At 35.7% G+C, this 25,876-nt stretch overlaps 3 protein-coding genes and 1 long non-coding RNA gene across 5 annotated transcripts in view; 2 read left to right on the forward strand and 2 right to left on the reverse strand.

The window, feature by feature from the left end:
- The window catches only part of LOC113465953, a 747-nt gene extending 551 nt beyond the window's left edge, over window positions 1-196 (forward strand). Inside the window, exon 2 of the long non-coding RNA XR_003390516.1 lies at window positions 70-196. This is a non-coding gene — a long non-coding RNA (uncharacterized LOC113465953). The remainder of the gene's footprint in view (window positions 1-69) is intronic.
- The window catches only part of LOC108251947 (autophagy-related protein 3-like), a 31,380-nt gene extending 14,118 nt beyond the window's left edge, over window positions 1-17,262 (reverse strand). The window contains exon 1 of the mRNA XM_026820934.1: window positions 16,007-17,262. Within this exon, the coding sequence (XP_026676735.1) occupies window positions 16,007-16,915 (909 nt within the window). The 5' untranslated portion in view covers window positions 16,916-17,262. The remainder of the gene's footprint in view (window positions 1-16,006) is intronic.
- A 287-nt stretch (window positions 17,263-17,549) lies between these two features.
- Window positions 17,550-19,619, reverse strand: LOC103505646 (GATA zinc finger domain-containing protein 14-like). Its single transcript, XM_017442518.2, has 2 exons — window positions 18,812-19,619; window positions 17,550-18,772 (listed from the first exon to the last, which is right to left on the reverse strand). The coding sequence occupies exons 1-2, from the start codon at window positions 19,152-19,154 to the stop codon at window positions 17,640-17,642; spliced, it is 1,476 nt and encodes a 491-aa protein (XP_017298007.1). The 5' UTR covers window positions 19,155-19,619; the 3' UTR covers window positions 17,550-17,639.
- Window positions 19,620-22,513: 2,894 nt separating this feature from the next.
- LOC113465952 (arginine/serine-rich coiled-coil protein 2-like) lies at window positions 22,514-23,704 on the forward strand. Of its 2 annotated transcripts, none has more exons than XM_026820937.1 (2): window positions 22,514-22,927; window positions 23,305-23,704. In XM_026820937.1, the coding sequence occupies exons 1-2, from the start codon at window positions 22,747-22,749 to the stop codon at window positions 23,676-23,678; spliced, it is 555 nt and encodes a 184-aa protein (XP_026676738.1). In that variant the 5' UTR covers window positions 22,514-22,746; the 3' UTR covers window positions 23,679-23,704. The 2 variants fall into 2 exon arrangements, with proteins under 2 accessions (XP_026676738.1, XP_026676739.1); XM_026820938.1 differs by having other exon boundaries at window positions 22,514-22,869; window positions 23,247-23,704.
- The last annotated feature ends 2,172 nt before the right edge of the window (window positions 23,705-25,876 follow it).

Consider the following 25,876-nt stretch of genomic DNA (forward strand, 5'->3'; position numbering starts at 1 on the left):
TCCGCGGTCTAGCGCTTACAAGGCAGACGCGCTACCAACTAAGCTAACTAGGCTGGCTAAAAAAAAGAGTTTTGAATATCCGAATCCAGTGAGGCCAAGGGATCCACTCGGGGGACTGGATTCGTTTGGTTCACAGTGGTAGAAGACAGGGATTCCAAAGAGAGAAGTAAAAAATATCTCTCTTTGAAAGAAAAATTAAAGAGAATCCAAAGGATCCAGATTCTTGTCAACTAAGCTAACTAGGCTGGTTATAGTATTTTTAATCGTGCGGCTTTATTAGTCAGGATATCAATACAATGCGAAGTGTTAATTAATCTACCACTCCAAAATAATGAACACAACAAAACGATCATGAATGAATCTCTCTGCCACATTATGACTCATGTCATGAATCAAATTAATGTTCTGATGTCATTGTAGTCATGAATCCGAAATCCCATGACTCATTGTTTGATTAGATTTGGACACTTGAAATTTTTCAAATACTATTTGTGTTAGATACGCACCTATTGATTCATCCAGAACAACAAAAGTTTGGGAAGTTCACAGCCTTGGACAGATTTGGAAAATGAAGATCAAACTCGAGAACATTCAAAAACTAGAGATCTGATCACTTGACCAATAGTGTTGCTAGTAGCATGAAATTTTCTGCCATTTATATTTCTTCAGATATTTTACCCACAGAAAGATTGAATATTGTGTTTTGCCCTAGGCATGTTACAACTTTAGAGGATTCAATAGTGGGTAAATCACTAAAGTTGTAAGTGTTTAAAGAACCACTTTGCCAATTCACCCAATCCCTTTACAAAATAAATACTTCCGATACAATACAAGCAATGGCCCATCTACCTGAGCATGAGCACATAACCCAGACACCATATCAAATCCGTGTTACCGCGTTGCTGTTGCTATGAATCACTCTTATTGGCAAGCTCCTCTAATTAATTGAATCATTACAGGGGTCTAAAATAAATAATGAGACGTTTTAAATAAACTGAATAATTATACGGAATGTGTAATTGAGATAATATCTTGAAATATTAATCTAGTCTCGGGAGCTTGAAATAGATACGTGTAATACAGGGTGGAATGCGTGACAAGACATTTTAGGATAAAATTAAAAAGTCTTATTTAACAATCTCTACGGACTACGGACGGACCCCTTACAGTCCAGTTGTAGAATTATGTCCCTTAAACTGAAGGTTTTATAATTTTATCATCATCACACCTGGAAAGTGGCATTTATAATAAATTCACGACACGACTTTTTTGGTACTTGGTTATTTTAAGTTTGAGTCTCCCTGGTGAAGACAATTGAAGATCTTATAAATTGTCTCAAGTGAGTAATTAGCGAATAGAAGACGATAAAGTTTAGTGACAAAGTATTTATTTTGTAAAGGGATTGGATGAATTGGCAAAGTGGTTCTTCAAACACTTACAACTTTAGTGATATACCCACTATTCCCACTAAAGTTGTAACATGCCTAGGGTAAAACACAATATTCAATCTTTCTATGGGTAAAATATCTGAAGAAATATAAATGGCAGAAAATTTCATGCTACTAGCAACACTATTGGTGTAGCGAATAGAAGACGATAAAGTTTAGTGACAAAGTATTTATTTTGTAAAGGGATTGGGTGAATTGGCAAAGTGGTTCTTCAAACACTTACAAGCTTACAACTTTAGTGATATACCCACTATTCCCACTAAAGTTGTAACATGCCTAGGGCAAAACACAATATTCAATCTTTCTATGGGTAAAATATCTGAAGAAATATAAATGGCAGAAAATTTCATGCTACTAGCAACACTATTGGTCAAGTGATCAGAAGCTGGACCTAGACTTTGCCCGGAGTAACACACATTGAAAATTTATGAGGGATTCTGGACCATACTTAAATGTGTGATGATTATCTTGAGGTTAAACTCTTTAAACATAAACTCATTGACTCAAGGATTCCTTGATGTGAAAATAAAAAGTCATGATCCATAACTCAATACCTACAGTGGGCCCCTTAAAAAGATTATGTATATTTGAATTTGGAAAAGATTTGCACAAGATCATTAATCGACTCTCGTGTCTAAGAATTCTTTGATGGCTCCTCTGTATATAACTCAATACCTACAGTGGGCCCCTTAAAATGATTACCTATGTAAGTATATTTGAATTTGGAAAAGATTTGCACAAGATCATTAATCGACTCTCGTGTCTAAGAGTTCTTTGATGGCTCCTCTGTATCTAGGTTCTAGATATGCAAAAAGTTGCCGGTTTCTTTCTAGACATGTGTGAATATAGCACTTTCGAGTAGATGAGTTAATTGGGTATCTGATAATTACATCAAGTATGCCTCAATCGCCTCAAACAAATACAATAACTACCTACAGTGGGCCCCTTAAAATGATTATGTATATTTGAATTTGGAAAAGATTTGCACAAGATCATTAATCGACTCTCGTGTCTAAGAATTCTTTGATGGCTCCTCTGTATCTAGGTTCTAGATATGCAAAAAGTTGCTGGTTTCTTTCTAGACATGTGTGAATATAGCACTTTCGAGTAGATGAGTTAATTGGGTATCTAATAATTACATCAAGTACCTATGCCTCAATCCCCTCAAACACAAAAACAATAAATTAAGAAAAAAATAATCAATCAAACCAAGAGGCTCTAAGTACAAAGAATCACTTGAGAAACAAATGGAAACTCATCATCAATTCTAATTTCAGAATTCCAAGAAACATTCAAACACAATAAATTAAGAAAAAAATAATCAATGAAACCAAGAGGCTCTAAGTACAAAGAATCACTTGAGAAACAAATGGAAACTCATCATCAATTCTAATTTCAGAATTCCAAGAAACATTTTGTCGTGCCCAATTCATTGAATGAAAACTTTGTTGACTTCAGACTTGTCTAATGAAGACATACCAGAATAGCTAGCAGTCTCATCACTCCCTGGGAAGCCTTCAAAAAATCACAGGAGTTCAAAACAACAACAATGACAAAAGCATAGCAATGCATATTATTAACACTCGTAACCGAGTATTGAAGGTTAATCTATTGGTTATTAACACTTCACCTATTGTTAATGGTAAACCCAGCGGGAGGATAATTTTCGGCTTCTTGGTATTTTGGTAGCTATAGCTATCTAGCAATTTCATTGATGACTGTATTGTGTTTTGATAGAGATTAATATAATATTAGGTACATACGAGATACGAGTAGTATAATTCCAATGAATTAGTGGAGACGCCAAACTCTCCAATTGTTTGCTTGTACGGAGCACTAGGCACATCCACTAATACTGAAATACATACTTAAATCCTTTTTGATATCTAATGCGAGCTGTTTTCACATTTCTTCTATTCAATCTCTGAAAACATTCCTCTTTTTCGTCCGAGATGGATTTTTGCTGTGAGGACATGGGAGAGAAGAACTTCCATGGAGATTTTGAGATACCGCGAGGCAAACACTTCGAGTTCATCTATTTTACAAGTATGTGTGAGTGCTTTCTGATTTTCAAATATGTACTATTTGTTAGATACGCACCTATTGATTAATCCAGAACAACAAAAGTTTGGGAAGTTCACAGCCTTGGACAGATTTGGAAAATGAAGATCAAACTCGAGAACATTCAAAAACTAGAGGAAGAAAAATTGATCCATAAAGCTATGTCTACACATAGTCGACGCCGTCGATCGACGGGGTGAATCTATGTTGTCGAGGCAGAATCTACACAAACCTGAACATCCGTACGAAACTGAACTATAAATAATCTAGTCATTGAACACCAAGTTCAGATATAATGATCAGTTAGAGATTCTCATTCAAAAGAATGAATGAACAGGTTGTTATTACAGTTTTCGAAGAAAAAATTACACCTTATGTACGAACGTTAGTTGTGGTGGCAGGTTGCTATAGGATAAATATTACCTTTGCTTCTTCCTTTATTGAGAGAGATTCGCGCTGTACTTGGTAATTTACCATTTCACAAGAGCGTCACTTCAATTAGAGATAATTAAAACATTCTTTACAGACCCGATTCCAGACTGACCTCTTTCAGCCTCCTAGACAAAGTTGAATTTCAATAGAAAATTGAATGAAGACCTTTCATTTGAATCACATTAAACCATGTCAGACAATAGAAATAAGAGGAAAGCATATACGGAAAGCAGTTCCCATTGTTCAAAACAAAATAGACGTAATTTCCCTTTTCTTTCTGCTCCTCAATTGCCATCCTGTTGTAAAAGTAAGCAATAAATATATAATTAATCAAAAAGACAATGTCCCTTCAAACGACACACGAAATTTGTTTCATTTGTCACGAGGAAGGGGGGGACCTTTAATTATATCCTAGACGCCCCCACATCCCTCGAAAAGGGTTCGAATAAAAATGTGGGTGAATTGAACCACACGTGATCTAGAAGAGGTAAATATAGGTCTTATACAGGGTGTAACAGAGATATGTTAAACAACTCTTTAGTAATAGTTCACAGTTCACACAAGTCCTTGTGATTCGAACTTTTCAATCCACAGGAATCGCTATTATTTCAAAAACAAAACAAAAGCAATAGGTATTGCCAAAAAACCTAAAAATGCAAACTTGTTTGACATTCTTTTTTGCTAAAATTTATTATCCGTAAAAGATTTTGTTATTATTGTCTGGGCCTACCCGCACATCCCAACTAAAAACTGGTAGGTAATGTCTTGCCGGTGTTAACCAAATTTGTAAATTAGCACAGCCATGTATAGGTCTTAAAAAAGCTCGATGTCCAAAACTAGCTGTTTTAGAAGTTCAGAGGTCAAAATCCAGATTTATGGAGGCACAAAATATAGAGGCATCTACATTACCTAATATCCAATTGGAACTAAGTTGCCAAATTTAACAGTATTTAATGTCGGCTATGAAGCTGACAAAAACCGGTTGGGTGGAAGAGCTCACTAAGAGAGAATCCTGCCATTAAAGCCTTTAAAAAAAAGTATTGTCTACACATTTACCAAAGCTATGAATGTGATTTGAGCGAAATGTGCCACCCTGTAGAAATAGAGCACTGTGCTATAACATGTCCCATGGTACGTGATATTTATTCCACAGCAGACATTTTCATTTCATGTTCACCGTGATTTAACCACGACGTAAAAATTCAATAAAACTCATCATTAATCTTCATTTTAATCTTCCAGCATTAGTTATTTACAAGTCGAAATCTCTGTAGGGATTAAAAACAAAAATCCCTCAAATGTACCGCACACCCACCACGGCGAGTTAAAGTTGAATGTGTTTACTCAGCTTTTCACAATACAAGCAGTCCTGTATAGGTTTCGAAGAGGTTCCATACTCCGTCATTGCGTGCTTGGATAAATACATATATACCTACCTCTTATTCGCCTTTTCCCGTGTACAGACGGGGTCGGCGTTTTTCGCCGGCCTCTCAATCAGTCCTAATTAGGGTGATTGCTTTGGGCTGACATTTGGTTTTGGCTACAAATTTTACGAGTGGATGCCCTTCGCACTCAACCTTTGCTATTCAAATAATAATGTACACTAATCACAAAATCATGTAAGTATCCAAATAATAATGAAACTGATTAATTTTCAGGCACCTGGTATTGGCATGGTGTCTGAACGTCTCTACATCCATCGGTTTGTTCATAGCCAACATGTTCATGTATTTTGTCATTCATTTTGTGTAAACAGTTCCTTTTCATCAGAAAGCCTATGGGGAAAAAGCACAAGCTGCCAAGAAATTATTAGTCTACACGGAAGTTTATATTAAGCTGAGCCTAATAGGACAGATAATGTTGAATTAAATATGCATACTAGAAATTTTCAATGTTCACTGGAATGATTCTCAGGAGACATTTTTCAACGCGATGCCGATCGTACAGGATGATCAGAAAGTTTTTATATCCTTAGTTACCAAGTAGTCTTTCAGTTTAAGCTACAAGCTGGTAAACAATGAACAATGATGGAGAAGCAGATTTAGTGAACTTATTGATGAAAATGTTAATGAAAGTCATATCTTGATATTTTCAAAGCAGCACCTTCCAAAGTCAAGATTATCATGACCTGCTACAGGATGATCAGAAAGTTTTTATATCCTTAGTTACCTAGTAGTCTTTCAGTTTAAGCTACAAGCTGGTAAACAATGAACAATGATGGAGAAGCAGATCTAGTGAACTTATTGATGAAAATGTTAATGAAAGTCATATCTTGATATTTTCAAAGCAGCACCTTCCAAAGTCAAGATTATCATGACCTTAGCACACCTCCGCAAGGAAGATACAACATGAGGTAACGTAGGTATATAGTGATATTCTTTGTAATATTATAAACAGGGATTTGGAAAGGCTATCTTTCTCCTATCATGTCCTCCTTTCGATTTCGGGACGATAAGACCTATGTACGTTTTTAGATTTCCCTTTATCAAACATTCAAACCCCAAAAAGAATATTTTTTATGCCTGGTAAAAAGTGACGATTCTTTCTTCATGCTTTCAAACACACTATTGTGAATATTGTGATGCAAGAAGAAAATGTAAAAATATTTTCGAGCTCTGCATATGGAAAGATGGGTACGAAATACGAATTGACTATTCACCTGAGTTATTTTAATTGTACAGCCTTCAAGCTATGCTGCAGCGCAGCTGGGAACTTTTTTCTCTCAAGTCACTACATTTCTTCTATTCAATCTCTGAAAACATTCCTCTTTTTCGTCCGAAATGGATTTTTGCTGTGAGGACATGGGAGAGACGAGAGAAGAACTTCCATGGAGATTTTGAGATACCGCGAGGCAAACACTTCGAGTTCATCTATTTTACAAGTATGTGTGAGTGCTTTCTCGCTATCTGCGAGAGAAATGTGTCAAAGAAAAATTGATCCATTAAGCTATGTCTATGTCTACACATAGTCGACGCCGTCGATCGACGAGGTGAATCTATGTTGTCGAGGCAGAATCTACACAAACCTGAACATCCGTACGAAACTGAACTATAAATAATCTAGTCATTGAACACCACACTATAATAAATATTAATAAAAAAAAAAAAAAATGATAAAATTATGTAAAAAAAATGACCTCTCTGGGATTCGAACCCCCACCCATCACACTTATCATCACAGTAGAGGAGTAAAAATAGATACACCCAACCGCTCGGCCACTAAGACATTTGTTTTCGAGACGCACAAAACTTCTTTATTAATCAACTCGATCGAAAAGTTTGAAATTTTCCCCTAAAAGTCACTTTTTCCTCTCTAGCGGGTCTCCCTTTAGTGCTAAGAAGATGAAACCAAGAAAAGGCACTTCTCCTCGACGAGACCTTTCCGGAGACACCTTGACCATCTTCCCACTATTTGTAGAACGGGCTGTAGGCTTGATTAATTGAATCGGGTGAAAACAAACAAAAAAAAAAACTGCAGATACTGAAAATGGTCTCGTGTCAGGATCCAAAGAGCAGAAAGTAAGAAACTCATTTTAACCATCAAGGGCCGAAAAGAATGGTCAATGGTCAATACAATGGTCATACCGTCCAACCTGCTCGCAGAAAAAATAAGGCAAATACTCGTACGTTCGATAGCTGCACCTGTAAAATTTGAAGACCAAGATAATAAAATAAAATATGTATTTTTTTTTTTTTACTTAGCTACCTTCAACCTACAACGTACATTTAATAATATTTATCTACATACATGTCTGGAAAATAATAACCCCACCATTATGTATCGAGGTAGTGAATATTTTGTAGATGGTGAACTTAAACATATACATCAGAACATTCTAAACAATGTAAAACATTTAATTCAATGGGTTGAATGAGATCGTTCCGATATTTATAACCATGTTAACATCTCTTGACTTTGGACGGGCGTCCAAACCAATATTATTTGACAAGGACCACCAGCACAGTAGCCGCAGACCCTACAGAAGCAGACCAAAGACCAATGGTATCTACAGGATGAACTTGAAACCAACAGAGGAGTACCTTTGAACAGAATACTACGGAAGCTCAAATCCTAAAAGAAAGGCTATTAAAGATGGTTGCTAATCGTCTTGGTCTAGTGAACTTTTCATTATTTCCAATCGAATATTATCTTCAAAATCCACGAGTTTGGATTCCTCCAGTGAAGCCTTTCATAAAATCGGAAAAATAATTTATACTGACGAAATCTCTGGAAGTAGAGCAGATAAAAACACTTCAACTGTTTACTGTAGGAAATTAGAAACCAATTCGTCTGAGCTGGACAAATCAAATGTCTAATCTGAGATTTAAATCTTCTAATGTGGATAAGAAAAAATTATGCATGAGATTCAATCTGGACAGGCCTGGACGGACGATGTAAAGAAATAGACATAAAACATCGAAAATCTTTTAGTACACTCGGTAACCAAGTCAATATCCGCGCAGAAACTTTCAACAAAAATTATTGATGTAGCAACATATTAAATTAAGTTTTGCTAATAGGTATATTATGATGAATCGTCTGACGTTGATGCTGACAACCATAATAAGATGTCCAGACTCTCGCCCAATTATGGAGCATGGCTTTCCAATCTACTCTCGTAGCTTTGTATAATTTGAACTTGTTCATACTTCATAGAGCTGTCTCATAAAACCAGCAGAGGGGTCACTATCCCAAGGACTATGCCAATATGAGCCATCAACCACTTTCACTTACCGCATAATAAAAGGCTTCATACGTGAATGTTTGTATCTTGCCCGAGCTGTCTCATAAAACCAGCAGAGGGGTCACTATCCCAAGATTCCCAAGGACTATGCCAATATGAGCCATCAACCACTTTCACTTACCGCATAATAAAAGGCTTCATACGTGAATGTTTGTATCTTGCCAAATATTTCTGGGTATTGCCCCAGTGCAAAATAATAATCATATTTTCCCCAAAATATTATACTTGCTAGACTAAATACATAGATACGAGTACCTAAGTATTACGGTTGTCCTTTAAGGATATTAAAATGCTGATTTTTTCTGATTCCAATTTCTCTGTGAATTTTATGTACCTACAGGATAAATATTACCTTTGCTTATTTCTTTATTGAGAGAGATTCGCGCTGTACTTGGTAATTTACCATTTCACAAGAGCGTCACTTCAATTAGAGATAATTAAAACATTCTTTACTTAAAGAACCTTGCAATCTTCTGTCTGGATGTCTCTTATCTCCTCTAATCCTTAACATAATCCGCGTCTGCAGGATCGCTCATTATAATTATTTCTAGGCAGGTACCCTCCAAGTCGTCTTGGGTGAGTAACCGTTTGTATTTCTTCTTTAACCAATCGGTGTAGGTATCCAACTCAAAAGTTCCTCAAACTTGCAAGAGTCTGACTTCTTCAGATACTGAAAATGGTCTCGTGTCAGGATCCAAAGAGCAGAAAGTAAGAAACTCATTTTAACCATCAAGGGCCGAAAAGATTACCAAATACAATGGATACCGTCCAACCTGCTCGCAGAAAAATTAAGGCAAATACTCGTACATTCGATAGCTGCAGCTGTAAAATTTGAAAACCAAGATAATAAAATAAAATATGTATATATAGCTACCTTCAACCTACAACGTACATTTAATAATATTTATCTACATACATGTCTGGAAAATAATAACCCCACCATTATGTATCGAGGTAGTGAATACTTTGTACATGGTGAACTTAAACATACATCAGAACATTCTAAACAATGTAAAACATTTAATTCAATGGGTTGAATGAGATCGTTCCGATATTTATAACCATGTTAACATCTTACATATAAAATTGTTTATCTACATACATGTCTGGAAAATAATAACCCCACCATTATGTATCGAGGTAGTGAATATTTTGTAGATGGTGAACTTAAACATATACATCAGAACATTCTAAACAATGTAAAACATTTAATTCAATGGGTTGAATGAGATCGTTCCGATATTTATAACCATGTTAACATCTCTTGACTTTGGACGGGCGTCCAAACCAATATTATTTGACAAGGACCACCAGCACAGTAGCCGCAGACCCTACAGAAGCAGACCAAAGACCAATGGTATCTACAGGATGAACTTGAAACCAACAGAAGAGTACCTTTGCAGAGAATACTACGGAAGCTCAAATCCTAAAAGAAAGGCTATTAAAGATGGTTGCTAATTGTCTTGGTCTAGTGAACTTTTCATTATTTCCAATCGAATATTATCCTTAAAATCCACGAGTTTGGATTCCTCCAGTGAAGCCTTTCATAAAATCGTACTGACGAAATCTCTGGAAGTAGAGCAGATAAAAACACTTCGACTGTTTACCGTAGGAAATTAGAAACCAATTCGTCTGAGCTAAACAAATCAAATGTCTAATCTGAGATTTAAATCTTCTAATGTGGATAAGAAAAAATTATGCATGAGATTCAATCTGGACAGGCCTGGACGGACGATGTAAAGAAATAGACGTAAACCATCGAAAATATTTTAGTACACTCGGTAACCAAGTCAATATCCGCGCAGAAACTTTCGACAAAAATAAAATTATTGATGTTGCAACATATTAAATTAAGTTTTGCTAATAGGTATATTATGATGAATCGTCTGACGTTGATGCTGACAACCATAACAAGATGTCCAGACTCTCGCCCAATTATGGAGCATGGCTTTCCAATCTACTCTCGTAGCTTTGTATAATTTGAACTTGTTCATACTTCATAGAGCTGTCTCATAAAACCAGCAGAGGGGTCACGAAAAATTACAATAGAGAATCATAAGAGCCAGCCTAGTTAGCTTGCAAGGTACACCTTTTGTAAGCGCTAGGTAATGGATTCGATTCCCGCCCGGAGGGAAATTTATCCTAAACAGGTAATGTTCGTTCCCGGAACGGCTAGCCAATATTTCTGGGTATTGCCCCAGTGCAAAATAACAATCACATTTTCCCCAAATTATTATACTTGCTAGACTAAATACATAGATAAGAGTACCTAAGTATTACGGTTGTCCTTTAAGGATATTAAAATGCTGATTTTTTCTGATTCCAATTTCTCTGTGAATTTTATGTACCTAGGTACCTATGTCTGAAGCTGACAATCTAAATACCGAAAAGCAATTTTACGAGAGGATGTTGGTATGGTTCTTTGTGTGCGGTTCGTCCCAAGCAGGTTTTTCCCCAAGAGCTATTCACACCGACAGCATATTTTCAACTTTGACCTGCAGCTAAACTCTCAAGTGCTGAGTCCATATCCTACTCTTCGATTTCGGGATAAGACCATTATTACAGTTGCTCACTTCTCAGACGTTGAAGACAGCACAAGCTAGACTCTGGAGCCTGCAGTAGACTACCTAAATCAGGACCTGATAGCTCCTGACAGAACCAGTGGAATCAATATTCATCTCAAACATTGTCACTCACTTCTCAGACGTTGAAGACAGCACAAGCTACACTCTGGAGCCTGCAGTAGACTACCTAAATCAGGACCTGATAGCTCCTGACAGAACCAGTGGAATCAATATTCATCTCAAACATTGTCCGTTCCAGACCTCTCACAATTCCCAATCCGTCCTAGTCCTAGTCCAAAACAATTCCAATTATTCCTGTTTACCATTCATCAATTTCTTTTTTTGTCAATCTCCTCATCTCCATTTCTTCCGTCAAGTCATGAGGCATGAAATTTATTCATTTCTCTTCATGACTTTCTTTTTATTTCTCTTAGGTAATTTATAACGGTGTGCTAGTCAAGTTTTATTCGTTTGGTGATGCTAGAAGGGTCGACGCGGTTCTAGACGAAAAGTTTATACTTGTACCCTGATGAGATAGCGAAATACATACATTTACTCTTGGAATTTGGAAATGAAAACAAGAATTTCATTTCAAAATCTTGCACACGACTACGAATGAATCATTAATGAATTGGAAAACGTCTGCATAAACGCGACTTGAGATTCATCTCATACTTTGCTAATACGAAATTCCATGTACTGAGCTCAGCTATGTGTATATTAAAACCAGACTGCGTGCACGATATAATCCACCCACTAGCTCACATGGTATGGTTCTTTGTGTGCGGTTCGCCCCAAGCAGGTTTTTCCCCAAGAGCTATTCACACCGACAGCATATTTTCAACTTTGACCTGCAGCTAAACTCTCAAGTGCTGAGTCCATTCCATCATCATATCTCTAACGGATTCTTTACAAATTTCTGTGTAATCTCTGTGTAACAATACTAATAGTCGTGATGTTCCGTACAATACAGAGGCTTCTATAGTAGTTCTCTAGCCTCAAGCTTTCCAGTGGTATCTTTTGTTTTGTCTCAACAGCATATTAGTTCCGTTTAAACAATTTAGATTTGATATCTTCCATCTGACTTTCATGAAAACATACACAATATTTTGTAGAGGTATTTGTCCAGGACTTTCATAGGAGCAGGCAAAGGGGACAAATTTATTGATGTTCTGTACTTAATTTAGTGCATACTTTTACAATCTACATACGCACATAAATGTACATTGAAAATGACAAGGATAATAAAGATATAACTTTGCAACTCCAGGGATATTAAACGGGATGTCGAGTATTTTAAGCATCTTGACTCTTGCCTGAATTAACACCCAGGATGTAGCTATTCACTTTAAACTCACCGCTCCAATGTTGCCATTTCACCTCGGGGGAGATGCTTCTATTATTTCTCATTTCATGAACAGAACTATTATTTTGCTGATATAAATAGAAGAGAAATTTTACGCTGTAATTCATGGCTAATCCTATTTAGAGACTAGCATCCAGAAGCATTAATAAAAACGAATTAAAAGTGCATTAACAAAAATAATATTGTAAAATTATGGATTAACTACGTACACGTAAAACGTATGAAAAAGATGGTACTCGCATCTCGCATATGTTACACAGGGTGTATCAGTGATTAGTGTGTGTTGTAGGTTCAGCTTCTCTAAGAGACCTTTAAAAATAAGGACGCTACTTCAACCCACCCAGTATTACCTTTCTGTATTAAAAATCCCCAAGAGACGTGCAGAATTGAAAAGCTTGATGGATTATAAGAAGTAGGTAAGGATTATGTGGCTAGAAGGGAAAAATATAAAAGCTTCTCTGAAAATGTACTCTGGTAAATTTATTAATCCCTTTAAAATTACTTATTGATGTATGTTTTTAGCCGAGTTCATCCATTTTAGCCCAGACTATATCACCATATAAGAGGCGTTTTTCTCAAGCATTATTTACCCATGTAGTTCATTTTGGCATCAAGAAAAAATCTCCAATGTTCATTCATAATGGATTTTTCTCAAAAATGCAATGAATCATTAGTGGTCGGCAACTGAGTAATATAATCCAAAACTCGAGTGCACAAATCAGAAATACATAAATATATCAATGCGTCGAAAATAAACAATGTAGTTATACATACTCGTATGTATTTGTATTTTTCAAAACGAAATTCAACATTGATAAATTACATTCGCAATCGCAATAAAAAATGTACATGGTTAAGTAGGTACGAGAAAAATGTTTGGCAAAAATGTTGAGATGAATTTTTTAAGAACACTTCACTTGTTCTTCCGAATCCATTCATAATTCAAAGTCTTATTAGTGTTGTGAAATGAGAAAGACTCATTAGTAAGGGAGAAATATAGGTCAGTTTTATATGTCACAGGCTCGAAGCACTCTGCACTTCACTAGACGCAATAATATATGTTTTGAGTGTTACCTTTGTTACACATTTGAACATCTTCACAAATCGCACTGAAGGCTTATGCTAAATCGCGATATTTTCCTGTAAACAAATATCTCCTTGTACCCACCTCTGTGGCCGAGTGGTGAAGAGCACTGACTCTCAACCCCGAGGTGCTGGGTTCGAATCCTTGCCAGGACGGAAATTTATCAACAGGCATACTTTCTGACTTTAGTTGCATTAAAGAGTACATATACTTTGTTTGTATTGTCTTTATGTCATCATGAAAGCAGAGTGTGTGAACGTAAAATTAATAAAACACTGGCCACTAACACAATCAGCGAGTTCAATGACTGAAATATTGTAACAAAAAAGTTATTAAACTTATAATTTATTGTTTTATGTGGTGATAATGTTGTAAATTAATTGACACCAAACCCCGACAGCATGTTCATCAAACATGAGTACCCTGCTTTTTATGGTGAGTTTTTATAGGCCAATAATAGAGATGTTAATTAATGAGGTAGGCTACACATTTGTCTGAGAATTTTTAAGCACAGAAATGTTAAATGTATGCAGTAGAGTCAGTAGACATATCTGAGCATTTCAGACTTGAGATTTCACCCGAGAATAATCTACATATTAGGACTTCTGTAGGTATTTGATACCTGAGTAGGTATAGGTAAATGGTTATGTAGGGGATTTTGTTCTGCACAAAACAGCAAAACACCGAGTTATGTTTACCTCTAAGTTTATGAAGAAGACATGTTTTTCTAGATAATCATTGGGCACATTTGAATCATTGGGAGCAAAAGTCCACTCACTTTTTCAATATGGTTCGTAGAATCAATTTTCCAAGCTTAAAGTCAACAGGCATACTTTCTGACTTTAATTGCATTAAAGAGTACATATACTTTGTTTGTATTGTCTTTATGTCATCATGAAAGCAGAGTGTGTGAACGTAAAATTAATAAAACACTTTTAGACATTTTGAAAGAAAGGACAACAAAAACCTATGCTGCCTGCCCTTCTGTTTCGCTTAGGTCTCAAGATGTGTCCAAACATAATCGATCGACGCCCGGTCGACTATGTTTGGACAGGGGGTCGTCGATCGATTATGTTTGGACACATCTTCAACTGGAAGCGCACATTTAAAATCCTTTTACGTCCACAGTCAAACCAAAAGCCATTTTATGGAATAAATTACCAAGCAGAATAAAGCACATAGGTATCAATAACGTTTATCTCTAATTTTCGAATACCTAATTTTCCTTTTCAGGTAAAGAGCCGGAAGAATACAAGAACTGTCTGAGAGAGATAAGATGTAACGCTCGTAATCGGAGATCCAGAGGCCGGAAGTAAAGTTGAGGTTAAAGGGAAATTTACAGAAATAAACAGACTTTATTTTAAAGCTAAAATATGCTTGTATAACTTTGTTATTCTTTGATATTTCTATCTTACTCTGAATTTTACTCCTCGATAGCAATCTAACAAAAATGTCCTAAAATATGCTTGTATAACTTTGTTATTCTTTGATATTTCTATCTTACTCTGAATTTTACTCCTCGATAGCAATCTGACAAAAATGTATGACTCAATCCTTCAATGACAATGTTGTTGAATTCCTCTATAATATGAATCCAGCATTGCAGTATAATATAATATCATTAGAGTATGAATAGACCAGTTGCGCTTACTTGGGTGATGGTTCAAAGTCATAGAGCAGAAAAAATGAGGACCAACGGATTTTTTCTTTTTCTCCTACGACTTCTAGATCCCGAGATGAATCGATTTAAAAAGTACTGGTAAATCGTGAACTTTGACGTCACGGCATACGCTCCCGTACACGATGACGTCACATCGAGCAAAGCTCCCTCGCAGGCAACACATTAATGTTTCTGTGCGCATACGTTTCTGCGCATTTCTTTCTGCTCCTCCGTAAGCGTGCTTGCATGCTGGCGCTACCTAGCGGACAAAAAAAAACTGCGTTAAGTCTGACGTCACACATCTTTGAACTCTTTCATTAGAACGGAAAATAAAAATTGAATTTTGGATCTTTTACAGTTATTTTTTCGGAGTTTTGATTTCGGATTTGAATTTTTCCCAACTTTTTACATAGGAATCTACCATTTATTTATAATTTTTACCCATTTGCAACTGCTCCATTGAAACTTAAAGAAGAAGACCTTTGTCAAAGATAGAGGGAGTTAAATTCTCAGCGAAAAGAATACCTACAGATTGAACGGGTGTAAATACCATGCTGTTGTCCACATGTAAATACTGGTTGAAATTTTTCAATGAATGATAATTGGAACACAGAGGAAACAGGAAACCCAAGTTCTTACGTTCTTACCTTTGAAGATCTTGCTGTAGTTGATGGCAAAGCTGTAGTTGTTAATATCATCCTTGACGTCGATGCCAATGTAGATGTTGTAAGTTCATCATCAAATACAGCAATATCGTCTTCATTGTCATCCTCATCCTCATCATCCGCAATATCATCATCTTCTTCATCATCCTCATCTTCGTCATCATTATTATTGTTGTTATCATTCATAAAGTGATTTCCTTTTGAGACCAAATCATCAATTTTCATAATGGATCCATTAGAACTCGTGTTCCTAACGGGTTGCATGAAATGTGGACTATCCTTTTGGAGATATTGATCAAAATATGGCGGACTCTTTCCTGAATTTTCTTCGTTAACATTTGGAGTAGATTTTGTTGCTAAATCAAAAGTAGGTGGTGCCAAATTATTTGTATTAGAGAGATCATTTAGTTTAATTCTATCCTCATTGTTAAATAGTTTGTATGTTAAAGGTAAGTCTAAGAGATCAATAGTAGTATCCATAGGTTGAACATGGCCTTCTTTAAGAACTAGTGGTGATGCTTTAGTTGTTGTTTCTTTGGGAGTAACAAATATAGGTTTCTTCAAAGTGACATCATGTAAAGTGTGTTTCAAAGAAAAACTATCAACGGGGCTAGTACGTTTTGCACCGGTCTTTAGTTTTAAGGGTTTTGCCGTTGTAGTCATTACAACATGCACTTTACCAAGAGGTTTACTGTTGTGATTAGGTTTATTTTTGACAGCTAATGTTCGGTTTACATAATGGTGTTTATGTCTAATATTATGGGTGGATATGTACTTGGTATTAGCTTTTGGTAAAGTGTATTTTTTACCATCGGTATAACTATTTACATGCATTATATACACAATTAAAATTTCTACAATACAAATATATAGGAAATTGTTATTTTTCATTTTATGAGACTTTATAAATATATTTTTTTTTAGTCCTATTATTTCAATGAATTTAGATTCACTGATGCATTTTACTGAAATGAACCACACTTGTCACTTGAGAATTCAATTTATTGTCCAATAAAATGTGCATTAGTTTTAGACTAGGCATAGTGTTGGTTTTACGTTCACTTCACATCATAATTCACTATTTTTATTATCTATTACTTCTTTTTTTAATGTTATTTAGATACAGAATTTATGCAGCTATTTTTTCTGTATTTTATGTATGTCGTCTCATTTGACTATGATTAAGAACGTTCAATATACTACAACTTTATGCAGTCTCTACAATCAAAGCATCCATTCTGTTATTTTGAAAAAAAAAAAAAAAAAAAAAAAAAAAAAAAAAAAGAATCAAGTTGAATATCTGTACTATTATCTTCATCAATATCATAGTTTTTTCTACCAGGTCCAATATTGTCAGTACTGCAAACTACTGTTAAAGAAGAAGACCTTTGTCAAAGATAGAGGGAGTTAAATTCTCAGCGAAAAGAATACCTACAGATTGAACGGGTGTAAATACCATGTATTTTAAAAGGTTGCCTCTTACTTTTTACTCATCATCTTCTTCACATTCAAAAAAAAAGAACACTAAAAATTAATATATTTTATTTATTTCTAATCAAACGAATTGCATTGAACATTTCTGTCGAGTTTACGTCGAGATCTACCTTGGAACTCTTCAACATTCCGAGTATCGTTGATTCCTGTTGGGTCCCAGGGCTTCTAGAGATTTTGTGTCGTCCATGAACCGGTGCTCTGATCCACGTTGAGATCCACCTATAATACTTCTACTTGATCTAACATTATCAGTACTGCAAAATTTGTTTATATCGAAGTTTTCTCTACCGCGTCCAAAATTATCAATACTGCGATCTTCATCAATATCATAGCTTTTTCTACCAGGTCCAATATTGTCAGTACTGCAAACTTCATCAATATCGAAGTTTTTTCTACCGCGTCTAACATTATCTGTACTGTTATCTTCATCAATATCATAGCTTTTACTACCAGGTCCACTATTGTCAGTACTGCAAACTTCATCAATATCGAAGTTTTTTCTACCGCGTCTAACATTATCTGTACTATTATCTTCATCAATATCATAGTTTTTTCTACCAGGTCCAATATTGTCAGTTCTGCAAACTTCATCAATATCGAAGTTTTTTCTACCGCGTCTAACATTATCTGTACTATTATCTTCATCAATATCATAGTTTTTTCTACCGGGTCCAATATTGTCAGTACTGCAAACTTCATCAATATCGAAGTTTTTTCTACCGCGTCTAACATTATCTGTACTATTATCTTCATCAATATCATAGTTTTTTCTACCGGGTCCAATATTGTCAGTACTGCAAACTTCATCAATATCATAGTTTTTCCTGCCTGACCGATTTCTATTAGGGTTCATTCCTGGCTGATCTTCCGAGTATCGTTTCTGTTTTCCATTCCTTTGAGAACCATTCCTATTATATCTACTCGATTGATATGGTGCTACAGCTCCTTCTTCTTCGTTATCGGGATAACAACTTTGAGGATCAAATTGATTTCGATTTCTCGGAGAACTATAAGATCTGTTTTGGTTATTTCTACCAGGCTGCATATTCTGGGTGCTATATGATTCATTTCGCCCAGGTTGATATTTATTAGGAGGATTCATGCCTGAGCGTGAACGATTGGCATTAGGGTTCATATCTGGTAGAAAGCAATCTGTCGATGTCCTGGAACTTTTCCGTGAGGGTTTTCTTTCTGAACTGCGGGAATTACTCTTATTTAATCTATAACGAGCACATGGATCTTGCATTTCATTAGTTGATCTATAACGAGCACATGGATCTTGCATTTCATTAGTTGATCTATAACGAGCACGTGGATCTTGCATTTTATTCTGTCGAGAGAAATCCTGAGGTCCACACAAATTGTCAGGAATTATAGATTCATTTTTCTTGTTATTTCTACTTCGCGGACGAGAAGTTGATGACGGAGATTGCATTTCATTATTTGATCTGTAACGACGATATGGATCTTGCATTTTATTCTGTCGAGAGAAATCTTGAGGTCCACACAAATTGTCAGGAATTATAGATTCATTCTTCTTGTCATTTCTGCTTTGTGGACGTGAACGATAAGTTCCTGATGAGGGTGGACAACAATCCTGAGGAAGAATATTCTCATTCTGTCTGTAGGCACACATGTTTTTTCTTGTTGAATTACTTATCTATTTTTCAAAATTAGAATAGACTTCATGCAAAAATTTGGTAATATTCGAGTGTTAAAATTGGAGTGAGATTAAACTTCAAATGGTATGAAAGTAACTTGGGATGGGTGGAATTGATAGTCATGTGTTGTGTACTTTTGATATTTTACTATTGTGTGTAATGGTAAGAAATTGGAATGCTAGTGGAGACAAATTTTCGTGCAGTAATTTTACAAAATCAAAGCTCAACTTGGTCTAACTTGGCTATTCGACCTCTGAAGCATTATAAAATATTGGAGATGATAGTCCAACAATCTCAATCTTAGTTCGTACGACACTACAAAACCACAAGACACAACACCTACCATATAGCAAAAGTACAGCTCACTGAATAAAATCATTTTATTAATACTCACACGTCTTAATAATGTTTACAAAAATTAGAAACGTCAACATAAATATTAGAAATGGATGATTCTTTTGTGACAAGCATTTATGCTTAACACAATTAAAATTCCTTTTAAAATTCCTTTTAAATCTCAGGTCATACAAGATTAATGATTTTGCTTATTTCATTCTCTTAGCTGTCTGTGCATGTCAACAACACTAGAAGAACTTGAAAATGAAAAACTGTACATAGATTTACGTCCGAGTGAGGAAAAGCTTCCTTTTCCTGGAAGACAAAGACAATTGAAATCCTCAAATGTAATAGACAAAATAATGAAATTATCATTTTATGCCTGGACCTCATGGATCCCAAACACCATTAGGTAGACAGTTTCTCCTAATTCTAGTCAATATTGACTTTATTATTGCATATTGCACAAATAATAGCCTAATTTATAGACAATAATTTCTCCCCCCTCAAAAGATGGTGCGCAGAGGAGCTGCAAGTACAAAAAATACAATAGTTAAAATATGGGTATTTGACTCACATGCCATAATCATCTCTTCATCGGGTATCGTGTATGTATTATCGCATGTGTTATTCAGACCTCACTACCTCTACTAAAATAATATCTAAAATTAACCTAACCTTAGTGGTGTTAAAAAGATGATAAAAAGATAAAAGGTACTTAATATTAAGATCCTATTACTACTGCAAACCATAGGCCAAACATATGTAGCTTTACTATCGTACTTTTTCCCCACCAAGGAGATTCCTCTTTGGACTTAGTAGCGCGACCACATTTGCTGCCACGGGTCACATATGTATTTTCGATAGTTATCTGAAAGAGGGCCTCTGAGTGAAATTTTTGGCCAAGAATTGAAAAGTCCCGGACTTTTTCAGTTCTGACTGGGATAAAAATGGATTTAGGGATTTTAAGGGATTTTTAACAATTTTAAGGGATAACAATTTTTATTCATCTAATAAAAATACATTAATTATTTAAAGTCAATATTTAAGGGTATTTGAGTGAAATTTCGAGTGTATGGCCGCCATACACGCCCTACATGGACGCTACGCCACCGAAAGTCCGTCTCCCATGAAGGGAGATGTTTTAATACATGGGTTTCTGTGGGTAAACACCATGAAATATGCTTTGGAAGTCAGGGGGTTATGTTGAAAATGCATTATCTCCTTGGCGAAAGAGTCTCAGAAAGGAACACCATCTCAATTTTCATTTTTATTTTCTCAATAAATCAGTTTTTATTTATTTTTAAACATGTACAATAACTTTCTCTATTGCTGATTTTACTCCTTGTCATAAACTGTAGACACAATTGTGCCTAACCCTCGGTATGGGGGGTATGGGCCGTTTGGAGGGTATGTGCCGTATGGAGGGTATGGTTATGGTGGTGGATACGGGACGCACCACGGTTATGGTCATTACCCGCGCATTTCTGTCAATGACCAAGCACATGATTATGGCAATAGTTATGGGCCTGACAATAGTTATGGATATAACAATAGTTACGATGACGGTGGGTATTATGATCAAGACGGTGGGTATTATGATCAGGATGTTGGGTATGATCACGATGTTGGATATGATCACGATGGTGGGTATGATCAAGATGGTGGGAATGACTTTGATCATGGTGGTTTTGACAACTGGTGAAATGGTTGTTAACAATTTACTGGAATTATCTACAGCCGATACTAGAATGATATAAGTATTTGTCTCTAAGATCAGCATGTTGTATTTTATATGTTTTTACTTTCCATTACTTTTCTTCACTCTGATGAAATCAAATAAAACAAACTCGAAGTAACGAAAAAGAAACCAAAATTGTTGTTGAAATTATTTTCAAATCTGTTCTTGAAGACAATCTCATGAAAAAACACTAGGGAGGTTTTTGTGGTATTTTCAGATGGCCACAAGGACAGAACAGAAACATCGCAAAGTAAAGGTCGAACTAGCCAAGTTTTGGCTGGGAGACTTTCCAAATCAATAATTGAACGAACACTTCATTTATAAACACACAATATTTTCTCTAAACCACAATTTTCTACACAAAATTCTTACTAATTAAACTCACTCAAATAAAACATTGATTTTCTTCCGAAACAGGTAACATATTACATACCACACACAAAACATAAAATAACGAAAAAGAAACCAAAATTGTTGTTGAAATTATTTTCAAATCTGTTCTTGAAGACAATCTCATGAAAAAACACTAGGGAGGTTTTTGTGGTATTTTCAGATGGCCACAAGGACAGAACAGAAACATCGCAAAGTAAAGGTCGAACTAGCCAAGTTTTGGCTGGGAGACTTTCCAAATCAATAATTGAACGAACACTTCATTTATAAACACACAATATTTTCTCTAAACCACAATGATGTATTAACTTGATTTATTGATTGATAACAAGCTCTAAGTATCGTTAATATAAAGAGCCTCCTCTTCAATACAGATGCTGATCAATAGAATAGATTCAATGATAAATTTCAGATATGCTGTGGTTTCATGGACTTCACAAAAATGAGGAATCTTTCAGTCGCCTCAACTGTTCAACTACTGAAAATCAAATGAAGAAAAATAGATAACAAATAAGTAAAGGATTATATGGAATGAGTTCTAATCAATAGAAAATATTCAATGATAAATTTCAGATATGCTGTGGTTTCATGGACTTCACAAAAATGAGGAATCTTTCAGTCGCTTCAACTACTGAAAATCAAATGAAGAAAAATAGATAACAAATAAGTAGGTAAAGGATTATATGGGATGAGTTCTACTGTAGTTTAAGTAGAAGCATACACCAGCAAAGTCCTAGATAAAGTTTGATGCTATCCCGCAAGGGACCATTGGATCTGAACAGCTAACCCTTTCACAGGACAAGGATTATGCATATGTCAACTACATTGCCCACGCAAATGAATGAATAAAAGATATCGATGTTCTACTCGACTAATCACCAAATCATAAAGTTCCAACACAGAAAACACAAATTTCACCAAATCATAAAGTTCCAACACAGAAAACACAAAGTTCACCAAATCATAAAGTTTCAATACAGAAAACACAAATTTATAATCACTACAAATTTCAAACACACATAATCGTACTATAGTTCTCTCAGAATCTCAACGTAAAGTGCTTTCTAGCATTTAAATATAATAAAAAACAAAAAAGTCAAATGTCTTTTGTTGCTGAAAGATGTTATGATGACAATGTTGGACAAAGTCCTTGCAGATCAAACAGTAGAGATGGTTCTAACGATTCCGGGAGAAATGGACCACACAGAAATCGCTCTAGGAACCAAGACTCTGATAATGAACAATACGAAGAATGTTTTCAACGATGCATGAATGCAGATGGTGGTAGAAAACAGATACTGGAAGAGACCCAATGGCATTCCAAGCCAACCTTTGACCGTTTGATATGCCAATCTCTAACCTTTGGCTAATGTTTCATATGCCAATCTCCCCTACGAAAATTTTTTATTGTTGAGTCAAAATTTTAGTAAGAAACCGCTTCAATACAGGTACAACAATTTTATACATATTTCATGCGAACATGTCGAAAAAGATAGCTACCGTGATAATGAAATGTGACAATGTTTTAGTCATTGCAATTCACAAAGGATCAACAGGCAACGATTCCGGGAGAAATGGACACAGAAATCGCTCTAGGAACCAAGACTCTGATAATGAACAATACGAAGAATGTTTTCAACGATGCATGAATGCAGATGGTGGTAGAAAACAGATTCAATATCCTGACTCAACAGATGAGTATCCTAATAGCAGAGAGTCATCCGATTCCCGGAATAGTTCCAAAAATAAGTCAAAAAAATCTAAAAAACGGTTTCGAAACCGTTCAAACAGTCGAGATTCAAATGCATCGGATCAGAGTGGAAAAGGTCGCAAGTTTCGAAAGCGGAGGTCTTCTGATCGAAGAGGCAGTGACGAAAGCAAAGGCTCTCGATTTAGGAGAGGCAAAAAGAAAGGACAAGATCGACAAGATCCTATGCCTATGTCTATTCAGAGTGAACTGCGAAGGATAGCTGACTGCTATGAACGCAAGCGACAAGAAAGATTAAGTAAGTTTACCAGTGAGCTGCCTTAGAAATTTTGAAAGAAAGGACAACAAAAACCTATGCTGCCTGCCCTTCTGTTTCGCTTAGGTCTCAAGATGGTGTCCAAACATAATCGATCGACGCCCGGTCGACTATGTTTGGACAGGGGGTCGTCGATCGATTATGTTTGGACACATCTTCAACTGGTTATTAATCATCAGGGGAAATCACTTCCATGTTTTTCTGATGATTTTTAATTAAATCAAAATTTCCGTACCTCAAAATAGGAAACCCAGTGATTTTTATTTTTCGCCAGTCAGGAAAGTAAGGTAGATTAAAAGCATCGAACCAAAACCTTAAAATTTCTAAAAAAAAAGGAATTTTAATTGTGTTAAGCATAAATGCTTGTCACAAATGACATTCCCCGTTTAATACACTACGCTAAATCTTATGACTTGACTTGGACTCGAACCACCAACCTCCAGATCAAATCAAATCCAAGTTTATTGTAATATTGTTATACACGTTTTATAAAATTTCTAAAAAGCTTTTCAAACTAAACTGTCATTATGTCCAACGGGATTTCTAACCATAAGTGAAATCTGCCTTCTGGCGTGATGTTAAAAAGGTATCATAGCGTATAATGAAGGTATCTTCAAACATTAAATTCATCTCTGCCTTCTGTCATGATGTTAAAAAGGCATTTACAAACATTAAATTCGTTTATGCCCCAGCTTTTGCAGAGTGTGAAAATGAACTTTCGCTTCCCAAAGAAAAGGGCTTTAAACTTAAACCCATTAAAAGCAAAAAGGTCAAACGAAATATCAATTTGAAGAGGAAAGCTCTGTCATGTGTAAAAAGTACGTAGGTATAACAGGGTGTAAGCAGCAAGTGTGCGTCATACCATTGTCATCCCCAGTTGTTAATGATAATGGGAGGTGATTAGTGTACAACTGTAAGTTCGCTGGGTCATCTTTTATTAACAGGGCTTGAACTTTTTCATGTTAGAAGTAATGGAGCCAATTCATACTGTAACAAATGTTTTTAAAAGAAATATTATTAAATAATTAAAACTTAAAACCAATTTGAAGCAGATTACCGTAACTACAAAGTTGGTAATTTTTCCTTTTTTCCGATCGAGCAAGTGCGACTTTCCAGATCGAGGATAAATATGTGACCACCATACGCTGTTGAGAAGTCTAAACCATGTTGCATCATAGACAATCAGTCGAAGAATACTAAATGTATTGCTACAAGGTACAGCTCCCAGTGCTTCCAATGATCGCTATTTTGTTAAGTCCATTTTACTGGCATGTTGATATAATTTCCGATCGAGCAAGTGCGACTTTCCAGATCGAGGATAAATATGTGACCATCATACGCTGTTGAGAAGTCTAAACCATGTTGCATCATAGACAATCAGTCGAAGAAGACTAAATGTATTGCTACAAGGTACAGCTCCCAGTGCTTCCAATGATCGCTATTTTGTTAAGTCCATTTTACTGGCATGTTGATATAATGGGATCATTGATAATCATGATCTAATTCTCGGTTGACAGGCTCCTCATAACTACTATAACATACTATTCTGTACATAAATAACATAATAAGTAACTATGTAAAGTTCTGTGTACATTATAGACGATTCGGTTATGGCATTTACACAGTGTCTACATAATACCTACATATCTATAGCCAATCTGCTCCTCTCTAAAGTTCAGAATAAAGCTGGGTGGTTTGGTTGTGTGGCACGAGAGAGGATACCATTAGTTATATTTATGGCACATCATAATTTCTATAAAACTGTGGCAAGTTGATCTTCCTGATCATATGGCCCGTGGGTATTTACGTACAATACCTGCACTACGTTATAGTTCAACTTATAACACTTTTATCGATTTAAAGTGAGCATTTCAGGCTAAAAAATCGTTCAATACGTCACCTATCTATCCACTCGTTAAAGCGTTAAAGTTATCTTTGAGCAGGCATCAGAAAATTATTCTCAAATGAAGAGGCAATGTACAAGCTGAACATGGTAATAATGAAAATGCCTCGAGGCTCTGTGATAAGACCCCCACTTATCTTGAACTCGTGACTGTGAAAATATTCACGAGTTCAAAGGATACTGCTGCGTCAGAAACTCAGGGATAGGCTGTGAAAATCCTGAAATTTCATCTAGATATGCAGGATTTTCCGGCAGAGCTATAATGAACTTGAAACTTACGTATATCTTTGACAGTAGGGAAGC

Source organism: Diaphorina citri, unplaced genomic scaffold (genome assembly GCF_000475195.1).
Source record: "Diaphorina citri unplaced genomic scaffold, Diaci psyllid genome assembly version 1.1 scaffold187, whole genome shotgun sequence".
Lineage (NCBI taxonomy): Eukaryota > Metazoa > Arthropoda > Insecta > Hemiptera > Psyllidae > Diaphorina > Diaphorina citri.